The following is a 20,279-nucleotide window of genomic DNA, read 5'->3' as shown; positions in this document are numbered from 1 at the left end:
GGGACAGGGGTGGGATGGGGGAAGGGAGATTTATATTTTTGATATCAGCTTTGACCAAAGGAGACCCCCGGCCCTTCTCCGCCTCTTCCTGTGGTTCGTTGGCCCCCTCCCCCGGCTCCGTGCTGCTCTTGGAGGGAGGGGTGTCACTGATGGGGCGCTCCCAGCCCTACCTCCGGCCCTTGCGACCACACCCATTCTCACTGTGAATCTCNTGATAATTTGAAGTTCCTCATTTTGCACAAGTGGCACTAGCCCCAGGGCCAACCCTTCCCTCCCTCTGGGGTCCGAGGGCTGAGGCAGCCCTAGCCTACCGGTCTCCCACTCCCGCGGTGTCCTCCCCCTTCCCCTGGGGCCCCGGACCATATTTATTGCATGCGCCCCGGGCAGCCCCCCACCTCGAGCCCAGGCTGGGCTGGGCTGGAACGTGGTCTCTTTAGCTCCCTCCTCCCCAGTTTGTATATTTCCTACTTTGTACACAGGCTCTTCCAGAGCCGCTTCCATTTTCTATACTCGAACCAAACAGCAATAAAGCAGTAACCAAGGACCCTGGACCCCGCTCCTCTCTTCTGCCCTGCACAAGGCCTGGGTGGGTGGAGGGGCCAGACTTGTACCCTCATACAGGTGCAGAGAGCAGCTCAGGCCTTCTTCCCTCCCCGATCCCAGAGACAGATGGGCAAGAGCTCAGGCATGTTCGTAACTAAAAATTTATTGAGGGAAACAAAACCAGTGCTGCAAATGGGACAGAAAGGAGAGACAGGTCTCCCACCCACCCAGTCATTGGCCTTCATCCAGGGGAGAGGGTCTCAAAGGAGAGGCTGGGACCCTGTACCCCAAAGAGCCAGTCTTCTGAGGCCCTGAACCACTGGTGGCTCTCCTCCACAGTACCCCCTCCTTCTGGTATAATCCTGGGCCTCAGGGAGGGTACAGCTTCACTCCTGTCCTCTGGACAGGCTGTACAGTCCAGACAGGGAGCTCTGGGGGATTCCCCCTCGGGTCCCATCAAAATTTGCTCCTGGCTCCTCAAAGCCCTGTCTTCCTCCAAGTTCCTCTCACCCCAGGCCCTGGCTTGGGAGAACCCATTCCCAGTAGGAAGCCTCTGAGTGAGGCGTTGGACACAGGTGCCAGCTAAAGACGCAACAAAAACCTCAAAGGCCAAAAGGCCCCCGTGTCAACTTCTGCTAGGGCAAAGCTAGAAACGGTGCAAGCTCCAGGCTAGGCAATGCCCCTCTCAGGCACTGGCCCATCTTACCCTCAGGTGGTACTGCAGGAGCCTGGAAGTTTCTCAGAGCGCAGCGGCCTGAGAAAAGTGGTTTGGGCAGGAACGCTTTATTAGGTTCCTGCCACAGAGAAGGACGAGGTACCAGAGGAGGAAAATTCAGAGGGGGATCCCCCATGGCAAGGACCCGGGGTGAAGAATTTGAGGGGATCAGGGAGGTGAGAGGCATCACCAGAAAGGGAAGGGGGGCAAGGGGAGGATTCAGGAGAGAGAGAGGGAGAAGAGAGGAGGGGGAACTGAGAAAAGTGTGAAGAAATTTCATGAAATGGGAACTAGAGCAAAAGGAAGGCCAATGAGCGAGAGGGAGCAGGCAAAGGCCACCCAGGAAGCATGAGCCTGAGCCCAGATGTCCCTTCCCTCTAGACCCATGAGCATCCAAGGGGAAATGAGTGGCAAAGTGTAATGGACCCAGATGGATAAGGGCAGGAAGAGGAGCAGGGTGGGTGTGTGTTTAGGATCGGGGGTAGGAAAGGTGGGGCCTAGGGCTGCTGTTTGGGATCTAGTGTTCAGAACCCAACCTGGGTCCATGGGGAAATCCAGGCCTCTGAGAGAGACACGCACCTGGGGACTCTCTTCACGGCATGACCAAAGCCTCTTGGGACGCATTCAGGACAGAGGTCTGAACATTTGAAGGGACCCGTCATTTCACCTGCACCTGATGGAAATGCAACCCCTACCCTATCTCCAGCTGAGAAAGTGGCTGAGTCCCCGCGCCGAGAAGGCCTTCCCCGAGCCTTTGAACTAGTCAGGAGGAGGGAGAAAGGCTGAGACCGTGGGTGGCCGATCTGGCTCACCCACCTGCTGTCACTGCAGCCAGACACCTCCCTGCTAAATCTTGGCAGCCCAGGAGGCTCCCAGCAGCTTCCGCCCGACCCTCAGGAGGGGCTCTGTGAGGAGCAGCTCCCCCACAGCACGGCCACGGCGTGGGTTGGAAGAGGATGGTTTATTGTCTGGGTGGATTGGTGGCTCAGGCACGTGGGCATCTTCGTTGCTACACTGGGCGCCTGGTGGCCTCTCAGGAATGGTTCCGGGGGGGACCCCGATGTGGCCCCCTCAGCCCACCTGGGCCCACGTGAGGAAGGCTGGGATGTCCCGCACAGGCACATTCCTCGTCAGTGCCTTCACACGCAGGTTGCGGTCATCCGTCAGCAGCACCACCTCCCGCAGTAGCCGGATTGGCTCCTCTGTAGGCACGAGAGAGCAGAAGGACTTCAGTGAGGGCAGGCGGCAGAGGCACATGCTGCCTCTCCTCTCTCTGGGGGTTGGGGTGGGGGTGTGGGGATGTGGTCCTGTAGGGGTCAGGGCTGGTCATTTCCTGGCCCTTCTGTAAGTCTTTCCCTCACGCAATCAGCCGAGGCTACCCTCCCCTATCGGCTTAGAGAGGACCGTGCTGGGCCAGGGCTGGCCTTGTCCTTCAGACCCCCGCCTCCAGCACAGGGCTGTGTTGCCTGGTGCCCAGAGACCTGCCCAAGCCACTTGCCTCCACAGACCCCTCTCCTGGGACGCTGGACTGAGGGGACAGAAGGGGCCCCTTTCCTTCTACTCCTTCCAACTGTATGGCTGGTCCTGGACTCACAATTACTCCTCTCTCTTTGTACATCCTCTCCCTCCAAGGTTAGCAGGCCAATGTTTTAGGTATTAAAAGGCAGAAAGTTCAAGATGGAGTCCACAGTGTATCCAGGCTCCCAGAGGTGAGAAGAGGGGTTAGTTTAGGGGAGCTCTAAGGAAAGGAGGGCCAGGGTCCCTGGCAGAGCTGCGCCGAGGTGGCCCCGGGCTACAGTCCAATGATTTCCTCCATTACATGAAAGTAATCCATGTAAATGGTGAGAACCTTGAACAGTAGAGAAGAGGACAAAGGAAAGGAAAAGTCACAGCCATCCACCCGGCAATCTCCCTTCGTGTGTCTTGCTCCCGAGGGCATGCTTTTCGATTTCTATACACACGTGTATGAGTACACACACTTGTTACATAAGCTTCTTTCCTACATTATGATCATACTAGCCATATTTACTTTATTCAGATTTTACATATTTTAAAGCTCTATATCAGCACAGGCAGCCTTTGTTCTTTTTAGATGACCTCTTAGCAAGATGTCTTCCACTACCTCTCTTCCCCTAATTCCTCAACCTCTTAATGTACCGGGGAGAAATTAAACCAGGGCCAAGTACCCACGCAAGTGACATCCCACCCCTGGGCAGACCGCTTGGTGGCAGGCCCACCCCTCAGTCCCAGGCTGGGTATTTCCTGACGGAGGTCCGTCTGGCAGACAGTGAGGCACAGGAAATGTCCTGCGGGGCTTGCTGACTGCGGGGGGGCTGGCGGGGCTGGGCAATTGCAAATGTCCAGGTCAGACCTGGGCGGTTTTAGGCTCGCCAGCTCCAGGCAGGGAGGCTGAGAACTGGCTGTCAGCCTGGGAGGAGTTTGGGGGAAGAGGGAGGAGGAGGCTGACGCCGCCGCTGGTGAGCAGAGGGGAGAGGTAGAAGGAGGAGGGGTGGGAGGTGAGGGGCTGCGGTGGGCAGACGGGGAGAGGATGGCAGCCGAGCAGACAGGATGCACGGAGCCGGAGCCAGCTCCACTGCCTGGGCCTGGGCCTGGGCCCTCTGGCGTGGTGGTGCTGGGCTGTGCTATGTGGGGTTCCCGGCTGGCTGCTCAAGGCAGCCCCGTCGCTCCTGCCCTGGGGCTCGGACCAAGAGAGTCCCAGGCCTTAGGTCAGTTGACTAAGGCCCTGCATTGCTGGCAGGGGTCTGCAGGGGTTTCTGTGGATACTTTCAGACATTTTTAACAATAAACATCCTCTGTTTTGACACTGGTAACTTCACTTTGTTAGAAACCAGAGACTGTCATCTTGTCAGGCCCCATCCGCCATAATCCACATGATTTTAAAATTCAACATCGTTTACATATAAACATTTAGTGACGGTTTCTCTGTGAATCTGACAAGTTAATCTGCTAAGAATTCACACTGACAAATGGGGTTTGATTACACTAGCCGTTGCTGATGTAATTCTGATAGGGGCGGTCCCCAGGATGGCAATGGGTTCCTGTAGGCTGTTTGGGGTGAAGTGGGGGGTGGTGGTGGTGGAGAGACTAGTGAGGCGAGAGCCAAAATGTGTCTCTGCTGAGAAAGAAACAGCTCTGCGGCTGGGTGGGGCCGCAGCAGGACCCGCACTACACTTGCCAAGAAGGCCTGCAGTCCTGCCTGCCTCTCTCTCAGAAGGTGCCCTCTAGGAAGCTGCCTGGGAGCGGAGCACACGCTCCCTGACTGGTTCAGCCGGTGTGGCTCTGAGGGACAGAACGTAAGAGCCACATGGCGGGACCCCCATGAAGAACACTGGGTTCATTACCAGCTCCTGGTGCAGAGACTCTGGCAGGAGCGGCAGGGGGGGAAGACAGTGCCCCGACTAGTCTGAAAGCCAGGGCTAGGACACTGAGCAGGGAAGGGAGATAGGTGACCACAGCTAAAGGAAAAGAACAAGACGTAGTCCCCTATACGTAGAGAGAGACCCAGTGGTAAGGATGACCGAGTCTGTGGATGACACGGAGCTAGGACATCCTAGGAAGAAACAGCAGAGTCGCGGGAGCCAGGAGCAGAAAACACCTGAGCCTGGCGGGCTCTGAGGGGCCACGTGTGAAAGCATTCTGGGTTGAGGATGAGGCACTCAAGCCCCTGGAAGAGAGGCCCAGGGTGGGCCTTTGGGCTAAAAGACAGGACTCCGATCACCAAAAAGGGCTTGAAAACTGGGCTGAAGGCTTGGTACCCATGCTGTCACCTGCCCCCAAAGTGTGGCATTATATGACGCAGAGACAGGAAGAGAAGGCCCACTATTCGCTGGGGAAGTACCTCCGCCACCGGCCTGACAGAGGGCAAATATTCAGGTATGAACTGAGAGTGTGAGCACGGCCACAAAAGGGAGGTGGGCCCCAGGGACCACTGGGGACTGTCCTCTCAGAGCTACAGAGGGTTGGGTTTGGAGACCATGGCCAGAATAAGCTACCCTGAATCATAAAGACATTCTTGCTGTCAGAGAACTCACTGAGGACCCAAGAAAGGAAATAGATCCCTGCTGAGTGGGAAAGCTCACTGCCTAGAGCCTGGCTTCCTGGGCTAGGTCCACCCCTAGTCGTCCCAGCGTCCACCTGGGAGTGGGGGGAAGCTGTCACAGGGAAGCTGGATTTCCAGAGGCTGGTCTGAGGCTTGCATCAAACCTGACCTAGGCTTCTTCAAACTTCCCAGACCTAGGGCTGAGGACGGTAGGGCATGGGGATGGATGATCCTGAGGCGGAGGCAAAGCTGTACCTTTGTTGGTGGGCATGAAGTCCTTGGCCTTGTCTTTACAGTAGTGGAGGCAGCAGGAGAGGATCAGGTCATCGTTATTACCCTGGAGGAAGAAAGTGTGAGAAGTGCCACTGGGCAGGAGGGGGCGCCATTCGGAGGCGGCACAGGTATACTTTTGCCTCTGGGGTCCTAGGGAATATCACATCCCAGAGTCCCTCCCAGACATGTTTTGGCCCTGCCTGGTTGGCTCCAACTGTGCCAAGAATGAGCTACGGGACACAGAACTGCCCTTCCTGGGCCTCGATGGTGGCTGTCCCGCTCAGCTGCCTAGGCTGCCTGAGCTGCCCGACTTCCTAGAGACCCTGTTCTGAGGTTGTCTGTGGGCTCTCCCTTTCTGCCACAGGTCTTACCAGTTGGCCAGTAATGTCCTCGCTGCGGAAGGCGATGGATTCAAGTTCATTGCCACGGCTGGTCAGGGCCCGTAGGCAAGAGTCCCGACTCTCAAATCGCCGCTCGAGGAACTCGATGGACTTCCGGGCCTTTTCCTGTACCACACGGGCATAGCCCCCAGCCCGGTGGTCTGTCTCCTGCCCCTTGGCCAGGCCGTCCAGCTCATTGATCACTGTGAGGGGACAAAGTCCCACAAGGTTATCAGCCCCTCTGGCTCACTTTCCCAGCCAGCCCCTTCCCAGACCATAGAATCCATCTCGCCCAAAGGAGTCTTCCAGTGATGCTAGGAGAGCTTGGGAGGCAAGAAGTGTCCCAGACTTTGCACAGAATTCTATCTTTCCCCACCCTCCTCCAAGAAAGAACTTACATGGATTTTCTGGAGCTGCTGTATTCAGAAGAAACCTGGCCCCTCCATCACATTCCTTAGGTATAGGATCAAATTGAAAGAGTTTCTCAAGAGAAGCAAGGGTAGCTGCTATAGGGCAAGAGGCACCCCCTGCCCCCAAATCAACCTGGGCCCCCAACCACAGCAGCTCACAAGGGGCAAAGTTCTATGCCCTATCCCCTGGCACAGTGCGGGCAGGTCACCAAGTGGGAAGTGACAGTCATGGCCTTCCTTGCAAGCGACGTGGTATTCCCTCAAACCATGCCCTTGGCACATACACTCCGCTGATACTGCACGTGTTTGTGTGTGTGTGTGTGTGTGTATGTGTGTGTGTGTCTGCCTGCCTGCCTGCCTGCCTATGTGTCTGGGACACGGCTTCATTTTCTGGTGAAGATTCTTTCCAAAATTCCAGCCAAAAGCCTGAGGTCAAGTGGGAAATATGCACTCCTTGGGGGCTCCGGGAGAGTTTGGGGTCTGAGGCCTCTCCTCAGTGCAATGATTCATGGCTCGGGGAGTCGGTGTGAGCATGCTGTTCCATGGGGAGCCTGGCACTCACTGTCTGCGTATTCAGAGACACTTTCTGGAAAGGGCCCACGTGGGAACACACATACACACACACACACACACACGTACACACACAATGCCCATGCTGTCAGCAACCTGAGGCCGCTGCATGTCCACACAATGTATGGTTCAGGCTGGGAAGTAGTGGTGGACGGGGGGATGGTACAGCAAACAGAACATCAAACATGCAAAACTGGTATTCCATCCCAAAATCTCCTTCCTGCTTCCAAACTAAACAGGCTTCAAAGGGGAAGCTTGTTTGTGCTTCTGCACCAGGCGGGGCTTCTCAATGCTAGGGTCAGGCCTAAGGAGCAGGAGCAGGTTAAAGAGCACAAGAAACAAGCAGGGAAAGCTGTCGGCTTAACCCTTTGTGCTCTGGTCACAGAGCGGGAATCCACCGAGGGAGCCTCACTGAACAGGAGTCTCCTTACAGCTCCTGAGACTCGAGGGCCCTGCCCAGCCGAAGGAGGTTCAACGAGGCTGGCCCACACTGCTGCAGGGGGGCTGCAGTCTCCCAGCACTCATGGGGTGGGTCTTCTCCCGTGGATCTTCTCATAGATTTGCTCCCTTCCTACAGTATCTGGCTTTCCCTACTGAACCACAAGCTCCTCAAGGCCAAGGGCTTGCAGCTCTGCCTCCCAGGAGGTCCCTCAGGGACAAGGAACTTGAGCACAGCAAGGGGCACAAATGGTGCCCGTGACCCAGACCCCTGCTAGCCTCAGACAGTGCTTGAGGCTCCTTCCAAGTCTTAGGGGGCCCGAGATGTCAGCACCCTCTCTCAGTTATACCATTTCCTGACCATTAGCAAAAAAGTGACCACTCACTCAGTTTCTTGCCCCTAAACCTCTCCTGGGTAGGAAAGCACGCAGACACAGTATCCTGAGCGCCGCCCCGCCCCGCCCCAGGACACTGTGAGGGAAGAGGGAAAGCTGGGACAACTTGACGGCCTTGCTGCTCTACTTTTGAAGAACAGACAGCCTTCCCTTAGGTCTAAAGGCTTGGCTTTAAGAGGTTCTGGCCAGGCCACATGGGGAGGGGGAAGGAAGACAGGGAGGGTGGAGGCGGGACGAGGGCTGCTTCAGTGCCAACATTCTCAGGTGGTGCTAACGTGTTTCCCACAACCCCCCAGGGTTCTATAGCCTCTGCAGGGGCGGATGTTTCCTGCCCTTTGTTTCCACCCTCATCTGGCACTAAGACACTTGGGACTAGGAGGGGAGGCCCAATGGAACATCTTGGCATGGATGTCAGAGGTGGCTTGGCAGGCAGACTGCCAGTCTGGCAGCTTTTCCAGAGGACAAGGATCACGAACTGGCTCCTGAGAAGGGGACACTGAAAAGCCAGTCACCTCCCAGGCCCTCTCCCTCCACAGGATGGCCATCAGCTATATGAGCTCTATTGGTGATATCAGGAGCCCAGAGCCCACAGCCCATCCTCGGGCTGACCCACCACAGAGCCCCAAGAACTAAGACAGTGCCTAGACAGTCCCCTGGAGACAGCCCAGCTGGGCTCTTCTGGCCTGAGGGTGGACGCAAGCTAGCTGGGTCCTGAGATGCTGACCCTGCACCAGCACTAGTGACCAGACAGCGGTAAGGGCCCAAGTGGCAGGAATCCACAGGCATGAGCCAAGGGCTTGCTCTGGAGGGTTTCCGTCAGCCTGGCCTTAGGGTGACACCGGCCAGAAGAATGCTACCTCGAACCAACAGAATGATCATGAAAAGCTACAAGACAATCAGACCAAAGGCATCTAACCACTTCAAAATCCTCCCAGCCTCCCTGCCAGACCACCCAGCAGCACTGCCGTTATCTGCCAGGGCTGAGTGTTTACCAATAACGGGAACCAGCTTTGCTGTTTTACTGCAAGCTTTATAAGGATAAAAACAAGGGCTGGGCTCATGCAGCCTCTGGTTGCCGGGACACAGGAGTCCATTTGCTCAAGCAGTTTAAGCCATGGATCAGCCATAATAATTTGAACTGCTTTGATTATTAAACAATTTTCCTTGCCCCACGCGCACCCCACTTCCTTGCAAATCCTGTCACACACACACCACGGGGCTCCGTCGCCCACGTGGCCCCTGGGCCATGGGGCATGTGTGTAGAGGGGGCTGCTGCACACGTGCGGGTTGCTCAGGCCTGACTCACCGATGAGGGGCACCACCAGGATGTACTTCCTGCTCTCCAGCAGCCGTGCCAGACTGGCCAGGTGGTCAATGAAGCCGTTGGTGTCTGGTACAAGGAACAAGGGTCTGATCTCGAGCTCCATCTGCCTCATCTGACTCTGGTCCTCCAGGACGGCCTACAGGGACACAGAATGGTGAGTGAGCCAGAGTGAGGAGGCAAGTGCGTGGATGAGCCAGGGCCCTGACTACACAGTGTGTCAGCATCCTGCCCCCTGAAACTCTCCCCGCTCCAGAGGGACAGCCAGCCCGTCAGGCCTGAGGGACGGGCCCAAGGGCTGGGCAAAGTACCGCAATAACAATCAACACAGACTAGATGGTCTGGGGAACGGCGTGTGACTAAAACCCTGCCTTGAACAGAGAGAGCGCTGATGGTATTAAAAATTAAAGGTTTCTGAAAGACAGACCCAGGGCTAAAAATCACCATGGGGGAGTCGGCTTCCCTGGATAGGAAAGTGGTTTCACACACATGATTTAGTCAGCATACAGAGGGGGCACTGCTCAGCGCAAACACTTTATATAGAGTGCATTTGTTACCTCGGTTTATTTCACTGGGTCGTCAGAAAACAAAGGTTAAACTCAAAGGCTATGCAAGAACAGCGATGCTGACAATGAGTTATTAATACCCGCAGCAGCAGGGGTCCAGACGGTGTGATGGATTTGGANCTCCCCCCCCCCTGCAGGCAGCAGTGCTTCTTCAACATTGGTCCTGTGTTCTACCTGTGCTCCTTTGCCGCTGCTCTGCGCAACCTGTAGGATTATTTACATTCCCCCCCCACCCCCAATGAAACAAGACTTTAAGGCAACTGTTTTTGGCTTAGCTTCATCTTAAGTAATGATGATCACGGTATCAAGTTTACTAGTGCAAGCTGTACTTCCACACAAAAAAGCCAACGCGTCTCCTGTACACCTCACGCAGCACCCGTGGTCTGGCCACCATGACTCCAAGAGCACATGGTCTGGGGTTCGTCTGTCTGATGGACGTTGCCATCCTTCAGGGACGCTCCATGCCCATCTGTGAAAGCCTGACTTTCTCAACTCTGACAGAGGCCCGAGTGGCAGCGGCCCTCTGAGATAGGCTCTGGGTCTGTCCCTAAAGAACATGGTAGCTGCTGTGCTGCTTCCTCTTGTGGGGACCATGGCCAAAAAGCAAAATGATTTGCTGGCATCTGCCCAGACGGTGTGCTCCCTGTGTGCAGAGCAGGAGGGCACGACACAAACCTGGCAGGGACCAGGCCGGCAGGCCCCAGCCCTGTCCCGCCCTCTCTCATGATCTTCTGCCACACGTCAACCAGAAAGGACACCGACACAGGCTCAGGGCAGGGGGATAGGTGTGCGTGCCAACGGAGACGGGTCCCATACTGCTGGGCCCCGGCCGCCAACAGTCAGGGAGGAAGGTGCTCGGGTTTCACTGGCAACGACAGTAAAACTGAAAGGGCATGCCTCTGAATGCTGGGGGTGGCTTCTCTGTGACCTACTGGGGACCTCTTCCTATGAGTAAGTCGTTGCTGCCACTGCCACCACAGCTGGTGGAAGGCACAGGCCACAGGCCACAGGCAGGCATGAGAAACACGGCTGAGAGGCCCAGTCTGACGAAGTCATTCTGCTGCTGTCACCTCAGCGGGGGAAAGCACCCCTGCTGCCGGCAATCTTCCCCAGGGGACTTGGGTGGCAGTCCCTCCCTGTGGGACTACCAATTGCACGATGACACCCAGTCCACTAAACTCCCCTTGTGGCATTTTAAAAACTTTTTATTTCTTCTTCAAATCAAATTGACCCCGGCCACTGTTTAGTGGCTTGGGTGTTCTGTAACAACCGGCGCTCTCACGGGGGCACCTGGGTGGCTCCGCTGGTTAGGTGTCCTGACTTCAGCTCAGGTCATGAACTCATGATTCATGGGTTCGAGCCCCATGTTGGGCTCTGTGCAGACGGCTCGGAGCCTGGAGCCTGGTTTGGATTCTGTGTCTCCCTCTCCTCCCCCTCCCCCACTCATGCCCTCTTTTTCTCTCAAAAAAGAATAAATGTTAAAAAAAAAAATCAAAAAGGAAAAGAGAAAAAGAACAGGGGCTCTACTCTTCTTCCTCATGGGGAGCGGCGGCAGTCCAGCTGCTGGTTTCCCCAGGTCTTGCTGTTCTCTATCCAGCTTTTCCACTGCTGGGAACATTCTTCCTGGTATCACAAGCCCCCAAATCTCTGTGTTTCTGGGGGAGAAGGAACAGAACAGCAACGACAATGGCTGGGAGAGGACAGGGGCTCGGGGACCGGTGCACTAGATCTCTGCCACTGCTCCGCCGAGACGCTTCACTTGTTTTCCTAGCTCCAGAAATGGAAGCCCAGCTCTGCTTTGATTCTAAAGAGGAGGACCTGGCTGCCATTCTTCGCCCTGCATGAACACAGGTGAACTCCTGAGACCCTGAACCATTCCACCTTTGGAGTGCTGGCCTTTTAAGCCAGGTGACCAAGGGAGGCTGGGGGCTGACAGCCTGCTGTGTGTTCTGATGACAGCACAGAAGAAACACCTAGAAGCAGGGTATAGGGAAGCTCTAACCGTCTGAGTTCTCAAACCTCTGGCTCCGGGCCAGAAAGGTGAACAAAGGCGGTGGGCTCTCAGGGAGGTGGCAACCTCGCTGGTTCCCCAGGGGTGGGGTGGGGTCAAGCTGTAGGAGGGTGGTTGGAGCTGTGCTGCCATCATCCGGTCCCAGGGACGCCCGCAGACAACTTCCCTTAACCTGGCTTTGCCTAGTGAGTCACCACACAACTGCTTCCTGTTCCCCACATGCCCTCACAGAGTCTCAGGAGGTTAAATGAAGCTGCTCCCCCTTCTCCTGGGGTACCTGTGGGCCTCTGGGGGGTGTCATACCTGAGTGATGAGACTGGCCCAGTCCCTTCCAAAAGAATGGCAGACGGATGAGGGACCGGGAGTCTGCAGGCCTTCTTCTGTGGGTGTCTGTGTTTCCGGCCCTCTCTGAGCAGTGCTGTGTGTGTGTGTGTGTGTGTGTGTGTGTGTGTGTGTGTGTGTTTAGCATTTGCCCTCCCAACTTTTCCAGATTTTACCCGTCAGATTCCTGGCAGCTGTGCACGGCGCCTGTGCCGGCCGTCACGTCCCATTCCGATCTCTGGGTCGCACGGTGAGAGAAGGACACAGGATGCGCAGGGAGTGAAAAAGTGATGTCGGTGGGGAGAGTGCCAAGTCCCCACTCACAGCCATGGGACGCTTGGGGAGATGGGGGAAGCAAGCTGCTGTGGAGTTCAGAGGCCGGTAGTGAGATTTATTTTTGTTTGTATGAGTAAAAAGCTGGAGAAGCCTCTGGTGGGGGTGAGGGGGGCTCAACTGGAATGCTGTGATTCAGACAGACTGGCCCTGGCCTGGAGTCAAGTGTGCTGACCCGGAAGGAGAGGTCCACAGGAACCCTTCTCGCTGCAGCTAAGGTTGGGCCACGACGGTCCTTGGAGAATGAACTGGGAACCCAAGGAAAGCATGGACACTTGGAATCACAACGCTGGTAGTAAGGACCAAGTTGTCATCAAGTGTGGAAGGAAAAAAAGAACTCAGTTCTGTTTCTGGAAGGTGCTAAGTAGCCAACTTTCTCTGAAATATGAGGGCATCCTTGAACAAGGCAGTGGGGAACTGGGAAAGAGATAATCCACAGTAACATCTAATGAGGAAGCTAACAGGCTTGGGAGAAGGGCTCTTTATAGATTAAGTTCCTTCTAGACTGTGGGGATGGTTTGGGGATGCTGACCCACTGAAAACTGGGACACTGAGAATTAATAAAGAAAGGTATTGTAATTAGCTCACACAGGAGCTGTGGAACTTGAAGCACCCAGGTCACGAAGCAGAGTCACATTGAGAGAAGGCCTTCTTAAGTCTTCCTTCCACTTAGGGCTCCACAGGGAGTGTGGCTGCTTCCATCCCTCTACTGGGTGATGGAATTATTTATCCTTGGGTCTCTCTGGCCAGAGCAATGTGTTCACCAAAAACAAGAAGTTCTGGACCACAGCAAATTTCTATGCTCATTTTGTATGTGAAAGTATCTAGGAAAATGCTTGAAACATGAATTAATACCCTCACAAGTGTCGGTTTCCCTTCCTCCTGCCCAGCTCCATTTTTCACCTTCTATATTATCCAGGAGGGTTACTATCTGGGGAAACCACTCGGGAGCAGAGCTGGAGATGGGGAGGGGAGAGAGAAAGAACTGCTGACTTCTATGATAAGATGATAAGATGATAAGACTCATGGTACTCATATTGTCTGTTTTTTCTTTAATGACAAAGAAGGCTTTTTAAAAATGAAAAATAGAAAAATGGAAATGAAATAAAAAATAGGAATAGCTGGTGAGATAACCGCTGACAGTGCAGGCAGGCAGTTCCTTCTCGAGCCACAGAAAGCAAAGGGAGCAGGTACTGTATTTGCTATCAAAAGAGAGCAGGCAGTGCCATGGGCCACCCTTGGGAACGGCACGGTAAGTATCTTCACGTAGGGTGGGTGTTTATGGGGAAGTTTCCGTTTAGGATCCCTTCTCTGGATGTTCAAAGTCAGTACTACAGAACTTAATGTGTGCTTGGTTGCTTTTTCAAAGTTACAATCAGAAAACAAAACAAAACAAAAAACCAAGTTACAATCAGGATGACTTGCTTGCTACTTTTAATAGTTTTATGAGGACAGATTTCTATTTTTTTTTTAATTACAAAATTTTAAAAATGTTTTATTTATTTTTGAGAGAGAGATAGAGACAGCATGAGCAGGGGAAGGTCAGAGAGAGAGGGAGACACAGAATCTGAAGACAGGATCCAGGCTCTGAGCTGGCTGTCAGCACAGAGCCCGATATGGGGCTCGAACCCATGAACCGTGAGATCATGACCTGAGCTGGAGTCGGACCCTCAACAGACTGAGCCACTCAGGTACCCTGTGATTTTATTTTCAAACTCGACTGTAAAGAGCTCAAGGAGAATGGTCTTCTTTTCCTGTAGTTTAACAATACCTCGCTCGATGAGCTCCATCAGTCTCAGAGTTGGAGGTCATTTTACAGATAATCTGCCTTGAATTTTATCCTGGTACTCTTGTTCTGAGAATGCCCAGGAAGTGTGCCTTTTCCTGATGGAGAGGGAGTAGCAGGGTGAGCATTACACCTCTGGGCTTGCTCTAAGCCATACTGGCCTAAGGGTGCGGCTCTAGCCAACAGCCAGACCGGTCATTCTGTAGGAAGATGGGACCTCACGGATGCCACAGGAGCCAGGGAGGTGAGAGTGGCTGGAGCAAACTGGAGACCCAGCGCCACAGTCTGCGGAGAAGCTGGAGTGGGCTCTGGAATGGCTCGAGGAGGGCGGGCAGCTGCCCGGCCCTGCAGGCCAATGTGCTTTCCTGCCCTGGCGTGAACGTGCCCCTGGCCTGGTAGCGCAGGGGCTCCCGCCCTGCCTCCGACAGCTAGGAGCCAGGGCTGAGTGTCTGCCTTCCGCTAGCTTCCATACAGGTGTGGGGGGCTCTGTGTGTGCCCCATTGTTCCACAGCACCACCCTCCCCCAGCTGGGTGGCAGTGTGAATGGGCCGCAGCTATATTTAGAGTGAAACTCCTGGGGCCACCACNGGGGCGGGAAGGGGACAGGGGAGCCAAGCTATTTTCAGAACACATGTCATTGCTGGCTACAGAGCAAGACTGTGGCCATAATGCAGAGGGAAACAATAGCTGTGGCCAGAGGAAGAGCCTGTTATGTTTCAGGTGGGATGTTTGCAACTGCTCAGGAAACCCGACCCCGCCCGACAGCAGCACAAATCACAGCAAAGCCTCGTGGAAGCAGAGAGGAGGCGGGGGGGATTCACAGGGCCGGGATGAGGTGCCAAGAGGCCACGCCTCATGCCTAGAGGCGGATTTTCAGTGACCGCTTAGCCCTAGGGGCCTGATTAGGGCTGAAACACATCGGACCAACTGCCAGACACACCACGTACCCTGCGCTCTGGTCTCTGGACACATCCCAAGATGGCAGTGGGAATGAAAAGGACTCAGTCAGAAAGCAACAAGGTGGGCAGGACCAACCTAATGTGAAGAGGTGTCTCAGGCAACAGGCAAAGCCTGGGGTGAGCCAGAGAACGTGGCCTCAAAGCCCCAGGTGGGCGGTCTTGGCCCCCCAGTATTCAGGGACTTGCCTGGGTGCCGTGGCTCCAGCTGCACAGGCCCCGAGAGCTGCCCACACCCCTTTCCTGACCTCCAGTCGGCCCTACTCACCAGCCTCTGTGCAAGGCCGGAAGCAGGGAGGGACAGGCTGCGGAGGGAGGCCAGGCCTCACCTCCCCCATCCCACAGATGAGCTTGGGCCCAGGGGTCTAGGTGGGAGAAGGGAAGTGGGGGTGTGGCTACAGCCCCAGATCTCAGTTGGACTTTATAGCCATCATGGGGGCCAGGAGGATTTTTTTTCAACTTCATCTTCATATCCCCTTCCCCAAACATGTGTGGTTCCTGTTTTGCTGCATCTGTAAAAGGCGCCGGGAGCTGGGGACTTGCCTTACACCTCTCGGTTAACACCCCTGGAGACTGATGGAGTTCAGAGCAGTGTAATTTACAGCCCATCTCTCCAATCTTAATTCACCCGATGCTCCTCTCTTCCTTATTGTATTAGTGTGACCCAGGTACCTGCCAACAATAATGGCCTCTCCAGCTAGGAGCCTCTCCCCCACTCCCAGGACAATTTATACCTTTTCCTTGGGATTTTCCCCCCTTAAATTAAACAAAAAGAGGAAAAATAAGAAAAGGTTAACATGGGTTTGGAGTGCTGCAGCCCCGTGGTTCTGGGCAGGGAGCCAATGGCCCGAGGGCACACACATGTGTGTGCTCTCCCAGAAGGGCCTTCACCGGCCCTGTTTTACAGCCACCTCGGCACAGACTCCAGGGTTCACGCATATGGCCAGACAGATGTGTCTGGCTTACGTTCAAGGCTGGAAAATGAAGAATTATGNGGCATTAAAAAGGGGGGGGGGGAAGGAAGGGGGGAATTTTTCCTCTGCTGAGAAATCCTCCTGTGGCTGTGAGGCTGGAGGAAGAAGGCTGACAGGAGGCAGGGCCGCCAGCAGTGGTGCATGTGGGGCCTGTTCTTAAAGGAGCCACAGCAATCCAAGCCCCAGATGGCCCTGTGGTGCCCAGGCGTGAGCGGCGTGCTCTGAAGGAGGTGACGGGGGGAACAAAGTTCCCGAGCAGAGGCAGCCCCGGGCACTGGACATCGAGCCTCACACAATACCTCTGGTTTGCAAGGAACTGCCTGTTGCTGCAGAGGCCAAGCTTGACAAGGCTGTGCCCCATGGCGTGTGCTCCCACAGCATCCTGTACTTCCCTGTGGCCACAGTGTATGCTCACGCCTCAGGTCACTGGTTCCTCCATTCACTGTACACCCTGCACCTTCTGGTGCGGGACTTTTTTGGTTCACTCCTGTGTCCCCTGGCTACCAGCCTAGCAGATGCTCACTACCACTTACTACACTGAGATGGAGACACGGTACTTGCTTCTAAGGAGTTCACAGTACAGTGGGGGTGGGGCTGGGTGGGGAACAAGTCCAGAAATAACTGTAATACGAGACATGATAACAAGTTTCAGAAATGAAGTATAAATCAGTGCCACAGGAACACTGATCAGAGAGGGATGAATTCCTCCTGAGGGGTATCAGGGAAGGCTTCATTGGGGAGATTTAGTTTCATCTGAGGACTGAAGGAAGACTAGAGTTTCAATAGGTAACAGAAAATGTGGAGCAGGAAAAGGCTATTTTGGTCTGAGGAACAGCATGGACTGAGACCCAAGAGTGGGAGAGGGTAGAGCAGGTCAGGGGACAGTGAGAGGGGAGGACGGTTAGTATTGGTGTCCGGACAGAAGGGCGCTAGTGTCTGGACAGGCACTTTACACGCACTGTTTTTCTCAGGGAGGTGCTGTTACCACTTTCATTTCATAGATGAGGAAACAGTTTTAGAGAAGTTCAATAATTCGCCCAATGCCACACAGCTCGTAAGGCTCATGGGGGAGAGGAGACGAGGCTGGGAAAACACTGGGAACAGACAAGAAAACCTGAAATGCCATGATAAGGAATTAGACTTTACTAGTGAAGCAGAGGCACTGACAACTTCTGGGCAGGGGAGTGGTCTTTTTGGGACGAGAAGGATGACCACAGGTGAGGTGCCCTGGAGGCAGTGAGGCGGAGAGGATCCCAGTGTGCAGGCTGCACATTGCAGACTATCAAGTAAACAGCATCCCCTGGAGTCCTGGAGTTGTGCAATTAAAGCTCTGACTGCTCTAATCCAAGTCAGAAGGTGGCCTAGCAGCAGGTGTGGCAATGGGAACAGACAGGAGAGAAGGAATAAGTGAGTGAATAGACAGGGTCTGATAAGTAATCAGACAGAAGGGGTTAAAAGCCAGTTAGGAATTTAAGAGGATTCTCTAGTTGCTACTGTCTATTAGGTCACTGAACAAATATTTGCTGAGGCCAACTCTGCACACTGGGACTAAGTGACAGAAAGGAAGGAGGAGACCAAGAAGAGAATGGTGGTGAGGAAGCCTAGGAGGGAGGTGTGGCCCACAGAGGGAGAAGACAGGGCTCGCTTGTGCTCGACTGCAGCTGCAAGAAAGGGGCTTCAGGGCCCAAAGCTACAGGGACGTCAACTACAGCGGTGATCGAGACTCAGTGAAGACAGGTACTTAGAGACCTCGGACATCACAGTTTCCATAACTGCTGGGTTGAGGGTCAAGACATGGAGGTGGCGAGTACAGACAGAACCTTTGGGAAGACTGATAGTGAGGAAGAAAATAACCACAGGATAGGGAGAAAGACAGCCTGAGGATGAAGGTGCTTTGCAGGCCACAGCAGAGGGTTACACACAGAGCCCAGAAGGGCTGAGGAGGCGGCCACACCATGACAATGACCTGGCAGGAGGTATCACACACTTGATTCCCACTGGCAAGGGGACATGAATATCTCAAGAACAATGGATCCCAACTGGTATTCATTCCCCTTCCAAGGGAAGAGTTCTGGTTGGTGTTTAGACAAGTATCAGACCACACTGACCACTTACGGAGCACACACTGTATGCCATTCACTGTGTTACGTGCTTTTATATGCACTGGTTCCTGTAGGCCTCACAGCAATTCTAGGAGGTAGGCGTTATTACTGCTTACATTTTACAGATGGGGAAACAAGCTCTGAGAAGTAAAATAATGTCCCCAAAGTCACAGAGCTAGTAAGTGGTGGAGCCCAGAATGTGATCAGGTCTGCCTGGCCACAAAGCATTAAGCCCTATGCCAAAGGCAAGGGCAGCTGAAGAGAGGACTGGAAATGAGACATTCCTAAAGAGGTCCGATGCTTCCCCACGCTCACAGTCTTTAAAGGGAGGAACATTGGGGGCGCCTGGGTGGCTTAGTCGNCAAAAAAAAAAAAAAAAAAAAAAAAAAGAATGGGACATTGCCTTAGCCCATTTAAAAAAAAAAAAATAAAGGGAGGAACATGACTGGCTCTTCTCTGTCTGTTCTGAGCCCTAGGTAAGAGGAAGTGAGCTTATACAGTGTAAAAGGACAGACTTGTGAGAGCCATAGAGAAAAAGCTGCTACAAGTGGAGGTATGGGTAAACAGGAGAGCTGATGGTGGAGGAACTGTGTATGGAGATGAAGTAGTTTCTCTCTGCGAGGGTTTAGAGTGTCCTGTCCAGAGAGGGTCAGCCATTACACTGAGAATCCAGGTAACCAGACTGTGGCTATGAGAAGTGTTCTCAAGTGTTCTTCCCTGAGAAGAAGTGTTCTCAACAGAGCATCTATGAACTCTTCAGGAGTGTCTGGATAAGGTTCAGGGGGACTCTGAAACCCCTGAAATTGGGCGGAAGATCATATATGTGTGGGTGTGTAGTCACAGGTCATCAGTGGGGAAGAAGCTTTCATCAGATTCTCTGAGAAGAACCTGCTTCTGCCTTGAGTTCACGAGGAGGGAGACTCCAGGCACCAAAAATGCTACCAGAATTTGGTGATGGAGAAAGAAAATGGGTGGAACCAGGAAGGACACTGCAAGACAGTCTCTTCCTGAGAGGGTCCTTCTTATCCCTACTCGTGACTCACACGCCCCCTCATGCCCTACACAGTCACGGTCCTAATGGGAACCACCCTCCCCAGGCCCCCCAGGCCCCACCTGGATCTTCTCTTGGCGACGCTGCTGCTCGGCTATCTTCCTGGCCAGAGCCAGCTTCTTGGCCCGAAGTTCCCTGATGTCATCCTCACCCCCGCTGCCTTCGGCCTCTGAATCTTCCTCAAAGTCTTCAATCACCACGTCCTCCTCCTTTGGGCAGTGGAATGGACCAGGGGAGAGAGGAGACTGTGAGTCCATGGCCCTTACCAGCCCCACCCTCCTGTCCTTCCAGCACGCCCAACTCCATGGCAAGAATGGACTTTCCTTACAAAGGACCCCAAGGTGTGTGCTTCCCTCAGCTCAGGAACAGAGGGAGCAGACAGAAGCCGCCACCTCTCCCCTCAGCAACTGCACTCCAGGCTCTTTCCCCTTGGAGAGTCGTTATGTCCACAGCAGAGGTGACTCACACACACACATTCACGCCCATGCTTATACACACAGCTCTCCATTCTCCTATGCACACACTCACCAAGTCTTGCTTAGAACCTATTTTCCTTTTGAAATCACCAAAGGGGAAAACAACAGAGAAAGCTGAACCACTCAATTTAGATCTAATTCCTGCCAATGATCTGATAGGGATCAATTCTGGCCAAGAGCTGGGAGTTAGGTATGGAAGCTCCCCTGCCCCCCAGATGGCTTCAGGGAACAGATGCTGTAGCTCAGCAGACCTTGCCCTGGTTTCTTTTTAAGACCACAGCCTGGGGCTGTTGGGGTTGCTGAGACCCATTACAGGAATTCACATGACATGACCTTGCTCGGCTGCCCTCTCAGGGTCTGGGCAGGCTAGGAGATGGCTGGCTAGCTTCAGGAGCTTCCTGCCAGGCTGGTGGAGCCTTCCCCAGGGACGGCCCCTCCCTGCCTGCAGCCTCAGCTCTGAGAAGCCCCCACTCCCCGGGTGGTCCCAGGCTCCATTCCTCACCCTCTCACTTCTGACCTTGGTCAGCAGAGAACATGCAGCTGCCCAAGGGAACATCCTCTGAGGGACAGCATTAGCGTGGGTAACAGGGAGTGATTT

At 54.3% G+C, this 20,279-nt stretch overlaps 1 protein-coding gene across 1 annotated transcript in view; it reads right to left on the bottom strand.

Annotated features, from left to right (window-relative positions):
- Positions 1–688: 688 nt before the first annotated feature.
- The window catches only part of SMG6 (SMG6 nonsense mediated mRNA decay factor), a 223,765-nt gene continuing 204,174 nt past the window's right edge, over positions 689–20,279 (bottom strand). The window contains exons 14-18 of the mRNA XM_077749661.1: positions 19,268–19,414; positions 9,091–9,244; positions 5,963–6,174; positions 5,574–5,655; positions 689–2,460 (exon numbers count right to left, since the gene is read on the bottom strand). Of these exons, the coding sequence (XP_077605787.1) occupies positions 2,330–2,460; positions 5,574–5,655; positions 5,963–6,174; positions 9,091–9,244; positions 19,268–19,414 (726 nt within the window). The 3' untranslated portion in view covers positions 689–2,329. The remainder of the gene's footprint in view (positions 2,461–5,573; positions 5,656–5,962; positions 6,175–9,090; positions 9,245–19,267; positions 19,415–20,279) is intronic.

Source organism: Crocuta crocuta, unplaced genomic scaffold (genome assembly GCF_008692635.1).
Source record: "Crocuta crocuta isolate KB4526 unplaced genomic scaffold, BGI_CrCroc_1.0 scaffold149, whole genome shotgun sequence".
NCBI classification, from domain to species: domain Eukaryota; kingdom Metazoa; phylum Chordata; class Mammalia; order Carnivora; family Hyaenidae; genus Crocuta; species Crocuta crocuta.
This window is presented reverse-complemented; position numbering and strand designations above follow the sequence as displayed.